This window comes from Leptinotarsa decemlineata, unplaced genomic scaffold (assembly GCF_025532065.1).
Source record: "Leptinotarsa decemlineata unplaced genomic scaffold, Ldec_3_MD MMD2_P_RNA_scaffold_7, whole genome shotgun sequence".
Classification (NCBI taxonomy): Eukaryota; Metazoa; Arthropoda; class Insecta; order Coleoptera; family Chrysomelidae; genus Leptinotarsa; species Leptinotarsa decemlineata.
This window is the reverse complement of record NW_027412534.1, coordinates 8,108,901-8,121,453: the sequence shown is the minus strand read 5'-3', so window position 1 is coordinate 8,121,453 and position 12,553 is coordinate 8,108,901. Positions and strand designations below refer to the sequence as shown.

At 32.2% G+C, this 12,553-nt stretch overlaps 1 protein-coding gene across 1 annotated transcript in view; it reads left to right on the top strand.

The window, feature by feature from the left end:
* The window catches only part of Dip-B (Dipeptidase B), a 105,863-nt gene that overhangs the window by 76,537 nt on the left and 16,773 nt on the right, over window positions 1-12,553 (top strand). The window contains exon 5 of the mRNA XM_023165254.2: window positions 2,180-2,279. Within this exon, the coding sequence (XP_023021022.2) occupies window positions 2,180-2,279 (100 nt within the window). The remainder of the gene's footprint in view (window positions 1-2,179; window positions 2,280-12,553) is intronic.

Below are 12,553 nucleotides of genomic sequence, written 5' to 3'. Positions count from 1 at the left end.
TGACGATGCCTTAGATCCAACCGTGCAGGGCTTTTTCGCCTCTGGTTTCGGTGAATCATCATTTGAGCGCAAACGTTTGCTCACCTGCTCATGGGAGGTTTGTTCCCCCACCTGAGACAGAGTCTGCGTACGCCGCTCAAGAATTTGGTCCAAGGCGGTTTCATAAGGTACTCCGCTCTTGAGGAGACGACTCGTCTGTAGAAAATTTACTCCGTCCATAAAAGGGAAAGAAGGTCAATCACGCCAGAGCCCCGCATCACCATGACAAGGCGATGCTACGACGAGAGGGCGCCCGGTATCTTGAAGGTTCCGTTAGAGACAGCTGATAGGCTCAGTGTCAATCATCCTCTCGGCACGGATTGAGCCACCGTTGGGATGCCATTCAGTTAGGGAATAACATAACCACACGTGATTCTGTCATTCCCGTATCCAGTGGGGCTACGTGGAAGCAGGCATCCAATGGCGGGTTTGCTCAACCTCCATATTCCAAGCCAAGGCACTTGCCAAAAACAGCATACACAGTGGTTTAGGCAGTGAAAGATGAATAAGGATAGCCAACCCGCCTAGTTTTGATGTACTCTTCAGTGATATAAATTGACTGACCGACCGCCAATTACCTTATCAATTCGATCTTTTGTCAGATCTGTAAGTCAAGATCGTAACGGTTATCAGTTCTGCGTGTCATTCATTTGGTGAAGGAATTATGAAAGGTCTCTCTGAAAATAATCCATGATGTTAATTCATCGAAGTTATTTTAGAGATACATTCACCAGAAATGAATGTATTCTCATCGGTGATGAATGTATCTTTACCAGTGATGAATGTATCTGAACAAAATGGAGAGATCCTCAATTTTCCAACGATGCTCTGAAATCATCTAAGTCTGTCTGGTGAAGAAGAATATTTGAAATCTGGTTCGATATGCACCTCAAGAAACATCAGATGTTTCGAGACAATGAAATAAATATTTCTATCACGCCTATACTATAAGAAAATACTAGTATTATTTCAGTACCTATACTAGTAACACCTGGCGTGTATGGTGATGAATCAGATGGGATTATATGAGTCTTTCAACGTTTGTTTGAAGTAGGTTGACAATGTTTCGTAGTGCATTTCATCAGTTCGAACTTCCATTGTCTAATATGATATAAATTGATTTGAAATCCCTGAAAGAATCTGTAAAAAATTAAAAAGATTAGCTGAAAAAACAATGTTATTAAGCAAAAAAACTGAAATTACAATGAAATAACATACAAGCAACAACAAAAAAAAATTGAACTATCAACACGAGCTGAAAGACGAAGACGATTGTGGATTATAACAATCGAAACGTGAAGTAACTTGATTTGGAATCTTTTAATTTCATATTTTTTATTTTCATTTCTTGTTAATAATTTTTTCAAATCATGTTGATAGTTCCATTTTTTGTTTTTTTTAGTTGTTGCTATGTTATTTCATTGTTATTTCAGTTTTTTGCCTAATAAAATTATTTTTTTAGCTGATCTTTTCAATTTTTTACAGATTCTTCCAGGGATTTCAAATCAATTTCTTATCATATTAGACAATGGAAGTTTGAACTCATAAAATAAGTCTTTCACTTAGCGATCGATATAGCTTTCTGGGTTTTTCTGGTGGAAAATCAATGTTATGAATTGGTAATGTCAAATGTGAAAAAATTATTGAATCCTTATTAATGAGCCTTGCTTAATTGTCTTATATTTTCGCTCTGAAAGAGATAACACCTCTGATATAGGAAAGTTATTTGTTTCGATAATGCAAGACTTCTCCAAATGGTCAAATCATATAATCTGCTACCTAAGAAAAAACTTTTGGATTATTAAAATTTGTCGAATAAACTCACTTCAACACGAGTTTATCATGCAAGAAGTCAGAATCCATATACATTTTCGTTTTAATTTGAATTTTTCAATTATAATTCCGAAGTAATAATATCCATGATGAAGTTTAAACAAATCTCACAAACACTATATTATCTACTCGCTAGTACCGCTGCTTGCTCTACCAAGGAAGCTAAAAATGTTAGTGAAAATTAATCATTATTATCATAGGTAGTGTTATTAATTATCATCATATCATTATCATCAGGGTCAGTCCATTCATAATTCGAAGTAATAAATTTACTTAAAGAAACTCAAGGTGTTCTGTTTGATTTCAGTTCAAAGAAGATGCCATAAATGCAATCAATCCACATATTTTCACGATTGCAACGCTGACTGGCCACGCAGCTCGTACCGTAGGAGAAGGATATTCAATTGGTGAGTTTAACATTCGACTATTAATATCAAAAACACAATCACAGTTATGAAAATATGTCTGGGGTCATCGGGGTTATCGAGTTTCCTTTAAAAGATTCAGATATGAATCATTATGAAACTATATAGTCACTTGGTGATGATACCACATCATTGCTGTATGACATCCGATTCGCGACACTCCAATTTCACCAAAATATCTTTTGAGCGAAAATGATTTTGTTATCTCCTATGAAGAGGAGAGAACTAACTTTTGAGGTGACTCAGATTTATGCACAATAATCATTATTTTTCAGTTTTGTTCTTCAACTGTATTTTAGGTGCTTTCAATGTAGGATATCATTTTTTCTTGAACGTTATATTATCAAGAAATATATCAAATCATTGAGAATCAAGCAACACTTGCACCTTTGCACCTTTGAAGTGCAACAGCTTGACAGCATATCAAGTCCCAAATTTGTTGCACTCAATAGAAACATATGTAGAATTCAATATAAGAAATAAGTTGAAGATAAAATTCTTCAGCTTACACATCCTCTACTTGTTCGCCCCTTTCCATTAAAAGTCTTTTCACGCCTAACTGCTGTACTATTTGAGACACTGAACGATCCATGTGAGTTTATTTTATTGTCTAGTTTTCATTTATTAGATTTTATAGAATTTTCAAATCGAATAAAAGTCGAGTCCACAGAATTATTGGTTTCATCATGTTTTCTCCAGATTTCAACAGAGAGAGTGATATCTTCTCATGGTACACATTTTTCATAAATTTCGTATTGATTGGTTCCTATTATTTATCCTCCAATATATAAATATTATCACATCCCCTTAAAAACCCTTTTAATAATAAAACCAGATATAGATATAGATATATAGTTGAAGGACAGTCTTTGCTGACTAGTTAAGAACAAAACTTGGGAATTTCTTTGGGTGAACAGCAGAACGGAAGTGTACTCTTATAACACAAGTTATTCCAATATTAATAAATTCCAATGATAATAAATTTTATCGAAATATTGGAATAACTTGTGTTATAAGAGTACACTTCCGTTCTGCTGTTCACCCAAAGAAATTCCCAAGTTTTGATATAGATATATATATAAATAAATAAAATATATATATATATATATATATATATATATATGTATATATATATATATATATATATATATATATATATATATATATATATATATATATAAAACTATAAATTATTTTTTATTTAGGTATTTCAGTCAATATCTGCGGGCTATGGAAACACTATTTTTTGTTATTCAAGCTTTCGGAAAGTATATTTTTCTCCTTTATCAAGAATATCTACAAAATAAAGATCATGTGAACATTATACAGCAATAGATATGTTACAAAAACTCACCAAAGTGAGTATAAAATATAAAAAAAGGCATATAAATCCAAACAAAACGAAAAGTCAAATGCAAACTTTGACGTTGAAAATTTTGTTACAGCACCAGAGAAAATGTGATTATTATAATATTAACACATACAGTGAGTGAAAAATTATTAGTAATATGATATTGAAATTATTTGTTCAATTTTATTTATCAAAAGTTAAAATATAATTGTAAATTTGACTTAAATTTTGTATTTCTGATTTTTTGTTTAAATTATTATTATGTTTACTTATGTGAACCATTTCTAGAAAAAGCCTTTTGGATTTATTATTTTCAACTGTTAAAATTTTAGTATTTTGATAATCCATAACATGATCTGAAGAGATAACATGTTCAGCTAGTCCACAGGAACGTTTGTTTAGTCTGCAGTCACTTTTATGTGAAGTGATTCTTCCAGATAGATTACGACTGGTCTCACCAATGTAAATTGAATTACAAGAAGAACATGGAATACTATATATAACATTAGATTTTTCTTTGTTGCTGAGAGGGGTTTTGATTTTAGAATATAGGGTTGAAATTGATTTATAAATCTTGGTGGAAATTCTAATACTTTTTATGTCACGAAATATATTAAGTAATTTAGGGGTTAATTTTGGAATATATCTTTAAGAATAATTATACAGGGTCCTGCAACAGTGGCGCGGTGTTCCATATCTCTATATAGGAAGCAGATAGGAATCTAATTTTCTATAATATTACCTTATTGCTCGAGCTCGACAAAATAAAAATATTGGCGGTCACACAGGGTGTTCGATTTCTTCTGGGCGGATCCCAACTGTGTCTTTTTAAATGGCAACCTATATTTTTTATCGCTTTTTCGGTTTCTTCATAGAAAATAAAATAAACTTTATGTATATCTGCACTTCGAAAATATTGACGGTTTTCGAGATATCTAGCATGACAGGTTTTTTTTCCAATATTCGTCACTCAGAATATTTGAAATTATAAAGTGGTGCCAAGTCCAGTTGAAATTTTTTTTTGGTCGAATATTCTACATTAGTAACTCTCTCAAACGATATATCTGAAATCGACCTGTGATATACAGGGTATGAAAAACCGCTTGCCAAATATTGTAAATGAAAATTTGCAAAATCTTCCTTAGATTAAATGGAACACCCTGTATATTATTGATCCATAAGAAGCGCCAACGAAACCTCTACAAATTTCATTAAGTATTCCCTATGGCTAAGTTCAATAGTTTTTCTTAAATGAGCATTTCTTTCGTAAAATGGTCATTTTTTCAAAGCGAAATCCATTTGACGACTGATTTTTATCAGTATATTTTTATATACGAAAGATATCTTGTTTAAATTTTGTACATTAGAAGGTGTCCAAACAAATATTTTTTAACGAAATAAATGTATGTACCTATCACTTTTTGCTAAATGGAAAATTATTTTTTCATTGGATGCAGAATTTCACTCATAAATCGTGCAATATCAAACCAAACAAGTTAAAAGAAAGAATCATTATAAATAACTATTTTTTTCATGTTATTATATTCATTCAGAGCTTGAGTTCTAGATATTCAAATTTGTCAACTGGCAAATTACAAAACTACAAAAGGGAGAGTTTAATTAAGGTTGATAATGAAACTTTTATAAAATATGTTCAACATGTCTTCCATTTTCTTGAATGCAGAGCTGAAGTCTATGTTTGAAAGACTGTTCTACCCTGCGCAAGACAGCTGGTGTAATGCTGCAAAAAGCATTCGTTATTCTAAGTCGCATATTTTCGGGAGAAGTTGGTGGCTCAACGTAAACCATATTTTTTATGTATCCCCATAAGAAAAAATCTAGTTTCGTCAAATCTGGTGATCTAGCGGGCCACCGTACAGGCCCATTCCGTCCTATCCATTTATTGGGAAATACTTCATTTAGATGATCTCTCACTTCTGCCGAATAGTGAGCAGGTGCACCATCATGTTGTAACCACATTCTATTGCGGAGGTCAAGAGGAATATCATCTAACAAACCTGGTAAATCATTTCGTAAGAAATTGAGATACATTGCACCATTCATATGTCCCTCAAAAAAGTATGGACCAATTACATATTCTCCAATGATGCCTCCCCAGACATTTATCGACCACCTATGTTGATAATCCACCTGTCTCAATAAGTGAGGATTTTCTGTCGCATAATAATGGTAATTATGTCGATTTACAAATCCATTTTTATGGAATGTCGATTCAACCGACCATAAAATATTATTGAAAAAATATTCGTTTCGACGAATTTTGTTCATGGCCCAATTGCAAAATCTCACTCTTTTCTCGAAATCAGCATACAGTAGTTCTTGATGTAACTGAACGTGGTATGGATGCAAGCGATGTTTCTTCAATACTCGTTGCACTGATCTCTCACTTATATCCACTATTTCCCCAATTTGTCGTTGACTCCTACTAGGATCTTCTTCAACAGCAAGAAGAACTTGCAATTCATTATCTTCATTAGTAGCTGGCTTGATGCGCTCATGTTTGGAATAATTAATAGATCCAGTTTCAACGAATCGTCCCAAGACCTTTCGGAAAGATCTTTCATCTGGATGCCTTCTATCTGGATACCGTTGAGAATAAATTCTACTTGCCAATAAACAATTCCTGTCTGATTCACCTAATATGAAAATCATATCAATCAAATCACTTTTTGATAACAACATTCTGATGAAATTATACCGACAGTTCAACTTCACGATTGACTAAAAATTTCAATATTCATTTGCAGCCAAATATTTTGTTCTGTCATTTGCCAGACTACTTGATTTCCAATAAATATTTCATTCGCTGAAAGGTTGTTTTAGACCGAAAGAATATGGCACAAATTCCGAGATTTTTGAAATTATTGTAACTATTCAAGAACGTCCATTTTGTGGTGTAATTCGCAACTTGTTTATCTAGCAACAGGTAATTTTAGGAATGGGCGATATTTTAAGGAAAGGGTATTTTTTGTATATTCTTATCAGTCGATCAAATGGCTTTGAAAAAATGACCATTTTTCGAAAGAAATGCTCATTTAAGAAAAACTATTGAACTTAGCCATAGGGAATACTTAATGAAATTTGTAGAGGTTTCGTTGGCGCTTCTTATGGATCAATAATATACAGGGTGTTCCATTTAATATAAGGAAGATTTTGCAAATTTTCATTTACAATATTTGGCAAGCGGTTTTTCATACCCTGTATATCACAGGTCGATTTCAGATATATCGTTTGAGAGAGTTACCAATGTAGAATATTCGACCAAAAAAAAATTTCAACTGGACTTGGCACCACTTTATAATTTCAAATATTCTGAGTGACGAATATTGGAAAAAAAAACCTGTCATGCTAGATATCTCGAAAACCATCAATATTTTCGAAGTGAAGATATACATAAAGTTTATTTTATTTTCTATGAAGAAACCGAAAAAGCGATAAAAAATATAGGTTGCCATTTAAAAAGACACAGTTGGGATCCGCCCAGAAAAAAAAGAACACCCTGTGTGACCGCCAATATTTTTATTTTGTCGAGCTCGAGCAATAAGGTAATATTATAGAAAATTAGATTCCTATCTGCTTCCTATATAGAGATATGGAACACCGCGCCACTGTTGCAGGACCCTGTATATAATTTGATTATTCTTTCTCATTAGAAGAAGGATTACCTGTTTCAGAAATTTCATACCTAATACTACGTGAGGTTAGGGTAGATAAATTTGGATAACTTGAATTGAGATTGAATTTGGGTAAGTTGAATAAATATTTATTCAAAAGTTTAGGAGGATAAGAATTTTCCATTAGAATACTTTTTAAAAATTTTAAATCTTTTTTGACAAAATCCGGATGGGACAATCTGGTGACTCTTTCTTTAAGAGATAAAATTAAGAAAGTTCGTGGACAGAACACCCAAAAAATAGGGGCAAACCGCGGACACGTGTTTCTGGCTATTGGCCTCATCAGCGCGGTGCAGCCAATTGCAAAGATGGATAACAAGTGGTTATCAAAAATGAAAAACTTCACATATGCACGGTGTCACCAACAGGAGCTAACCGCACATTCTGGCCAATAGTCAGAAACACGTGTCCGCGGTTTGCCCCTATTTTTGAGTGTTCTGTCCACGAAATTTCCCCTTTTGATTTATATCATACACACTCGTTAATATTTATATCTCTGTATATATGTACATATATATATATATATATATATATATATATATATATATATATATATATATATATATATATATATATATATATATATATATATATATATATATATATATATATATATATATATATTTATTATATATATATATATATATATATATATATATATATATATATATATATATATATATATATATATTATATATATATTATTTATATTATTTCGGTGTTATATTTTACAATTGAAAGAGATCATGTTCCATTCCTCATTTCAAATGATCCCATTATATCTGCTTCAGTAGTTAGAATTATTTCTTCATGCTTATGAACTGACGACTGGAGTGCAGTCTCTTCGAATACTGCATAAAGTAAGGTCAAGCTGATCACCTCATAGTCTTCATTCTAGTAATAAAATCAATCGCATTTGCATACCGATACATACAGGAAATACCTCACTATCTCGTGAATAGAATTTACCTCTTTCATTTGCCAATAAATTGATACACTTATGAGACTATGACCGGTAAGAAATATTACACCCGGATAAGGAACGCCACCCACTCGATATAACAAATATTCCTGTACATTTTTTTTCTCATTCCTCAGTCGTGATTTTCATTGTTCGGAAGAAATGTTCATTTTATCGTTGTTCCTTAAACTATGTGGTTTGGAAAGAAATGAATGCTTTCCATGTCATTCTTTCAATTTTGGAACTCCCAATTTTTTAATTTTTTTTTTGGTATAGAATTGTTCTGTAATACTTCCTTCTACGTTTATTCTACATAGGACATTTGTATTCCATTGGTTTTTCATATTCCTCATTTTAGAAAATACTAGATATCCGACTCCAATCATTAGTCAAATCAGATGAAATGTCTTTTTGGCAAATACAGTAATGAACCAGTAATTCATATAGGTATTTCAAAAGTATTCAATCGTGCTCTATTTCATATTATAATTTCAAACAATTTTTTTTCTGACAGATAATAAATCTCCCATTTTTGCGAACGACAAATGTACCCAACAGTTTCTACAATGTAAGTAGAGGTATATCCAAACAAGTAAAAAATTGGAAGTCGTAGTATAACAAAAATTCATTGGAAATTTTAAAACTTTAAACCGCGTTTTGGGATAGTTCTGTTCAAGCATGTGGATTTTATTAGTGTTAGATCGAAAAAGAAAGATGGTGAAGGTTTTGTTCATCTTTTCTGTGCCAAATCCAAATCATTGAAAATTCCAAAATTAGAATAATATGGAGCACTAGTGGCTACACGCTCGGTAGGTAAATAAGGTTATGACCAGGTTGTTTATTATGGATCGAGTCTACGTTATGTGTTCGATTGGTTGAGGCCATACAGGGCCTTAACAGTTATTAGCTTGCGTTAGAGAAAAATTTTGTTCGTCGATGGGACGCAATGTGTTGTTTGCTCAAAGTTTAATAAATCAAATATTGTTTCTCCTATGAGTATACATTGGAGATTTCTGGTACTGATTATACCGGATTCTTTTTGATGAAAGAAGGCAAGGATCGCGGAGCTAAGGTGTAAAAATGTTATTTATATTTGTTTGTTCATTTGTTTCTCAACAACAGTCATCTATTTTGTGATTTTAACAGATTTCAGCACGAAATGCTTCATTATTTGTATGTGAAGATTCATTGCCCTAAAAGGAAAATCTAGGCAAATCTTTTCTGATATTGGAAAAAATACGAGGAGGCTACCACAGAATTAATTGAATACTTAAAATTTTTGAGAATAAACAATGAGGAAATATAAGAAAAGTCCTCAACAAGGTATTCAATACTACCCATATGAGCGGTATGTGAAAAATCCATAAAGTTTCACTTATATCAAGATTTTCAAACTGTGAAATTGACTTTTGAGGAATTTTATATGGGGATTGTACAGATAGAAGCGTTTTTGAATATCAGATCATTGTTTTCTTCGTCCTCTAATCCCAATTACGTCACATTATTGTGAGATTCTCACTGAACAGTTTACAATAGTGAAACACGTGTTTCACTACACAATATCTTTCTCAAGCTTGTTCAAACTGATTTTATTAAATTTCAAATACAATTTGAATCATATGACCTTCCAGCTACTCCATGACTTATAATTTTCCCTGTGTTCAGGTATAAACTAATTAAAAATTCAAATATCATGAAAAAAAATTTACCAACCTAATAAATGGACATGTAGTGAACTAATTTACAATTTCCACATCAGAAATCAGATTCAACAGAGAGGAAGACTTCGATTCTATTTGGTCATTCAGTAAATTCTGAGAATTCTATTGATTTCCAAGCATTCCATGAAATTGAGTTTCAAAATTTTCTCTTTCAAATATAAAACGTCAAAGTCGTTTGAACTCATATTGAGAACTCTACTCCTAATATAAAATTTTGGGCAAGAACCCGAAATACATTTTTATTATTGGATAAATTTAAACTCAATAAACATTGAAAAGTGAATTCTTCAAACCATTTCAATATATTTTTAGTGTTGGTAATTATTTCAATACATATATTCGAACTGACTGAAGAGGAAAAACTAGAATTCTTCAAAACTTCACTCATGTTTCTCATTGAACTATATCCTTATTTGGGTCTGTATTTTCGATTGTGGTACATCCACAGCTAGTTTAGACGCCATATATGAAGTTGATCTGTATTTATCACTTTCATCAGATTTTTTATTGCCTGTGTTTCCTGAGTATCCAAGTACCCGATATAGAATTAGTTTCTTTCGTTCCACCAGTTTTTTCACTTCTTTATGGCAGGACAGGACCAGTTCATTGATAATGTCTATTTGTATATAAACACATTATCCAGTTAATTTTTTTGAAGCTATGAATCATACAGTTTTGCTCATTTCAATTTCATTTAAGCCTCTGCCTCAAAACCAGATTTCACTTTCAAGCATACCTATAGTGTTATGAGCATCAGTGATACATTTGGGTATGTTCATTTGCCAATCCTACACTTTTATGGTTTTTCCACAACAAAATCTAGGATAGATTGGAAAATTCTCTATTGAATTTTTTCCATTGTATGATATCATTACCTAATTATTATTTTCATTTTAGATTAGATTGGCAGGTAACTGGTATGTGGCTTGCTTCTCTGCGATCTTTGCTGATCTATTGTGATTCTCCTTGGTTATCAGAGGTCTTCATGTAGCTTGATTGTTCTAATGAGACTCTGAAGATTGAAAATAGGTAACTCAATATAGATTATAGTCTCTGGTTTCTCACTTCCGCATCTGACCTGTCATTGTCTTGCTAAAACTTCGCATTCACCTGGCACGTGTAATGCGGTTTATCCTTCCTCCTGGCAGAACCTACATAACATACGTTTAATGGGTATACAATAGCTCATCATTAAACCTACCACTAAACTTACAACCTTGCGATTGTGGTTTTGCAGATCTTTCGTAAATTTGGGCAAGGGTTCCTTCATGAACTTGTTCGCCAGCGACAACTTCTGCCTGAAACACTGTTGGGATGATTTTAGTAATGAAACAAACAGTTACTTCAATGTGTTTTCCTTTCTCTAACTATACCTGGATCCTCATTATTAATCATCAGAATCTTTCGTAAAACTTCAGAATTTCAATTTATATATAAGCACAGAACACAATGTGGCTTCGAATGGGAATCGCTTTGAAAAATCAAAGAACTACTCGTATATCACTCGAGAATATTTTTTTAAATGTCTAAAGTCGAGGAAATTTCAAATTATGTGATTGAGAGAATTGAGGATCATTTCCAATTCAGATTGATCGCTATTTTCTTGTTTTCTCAATCATCACTGGCTTTGACCGTAACTATCGACAAATCTGGTGACTGTTGAGCTGGTCAAAAAAATGGTGAAATTAGATTTTTTTACAAATTAATAGATACCAACCGAAGTATTTCTTTGTTTTTTTTTTAAATATAAATCTGATGATTTTTGATAAAGTTCATTATATAAAATGCTAATCCAATACGTGAATCAATACGATTTCCAATCGGTAAGATTTTCGTCGAAAAACAGTTCAATACTGACACATTGTTGTCGCTGGCATATACCCATTAAGTTGTCTTCCATCCTGGAATTACCTTTCACGAATAACGTGAGAATTTTCATCATTGCAGTAATGAGAATCGTGCTGATAGAATATATAAATAACTATTTTCTCCTAGGAACTCATCTGTTGATAAATTTTGATGTACTACTTCTTCGTGAAGGTTATGTTTTTGCTAGATGTGAAAAATAATCTCTTTTTTATATTTCAATTGGAAACGATGCCAATGATGATGGGACAAACAAGTTTCTGAAAATATCCATTTCCAAAATCAATCAGCAGCATTTAATTTCACATATTCATTTATTAATTTTGAGATCTATGGCTAACAGTAAGAAGTATAGATCTTTCAAATATTCATGTACTCTATGAACATTCATATTTTGTAGGTACTCAGACTTATTTGAGATCTATGGCTAACAGTAAAAAGTATAGATCTTTCAAATATTCACGTACTCTATGAACATTCATATTTTTCGGTACTCAGACTTATTGGTGTACCCAGAATCAGCCTATCATCTTAGACTGGGTAGATTCCTTTACAGCTGGAACAGCAATAACCAAAAATAAAAATTCTTGGAAAGACGGTGGATACAACCATTTAACTGCATAAAAGGATGTGTCATCTGGTATACTCGAATGAGTATAGAT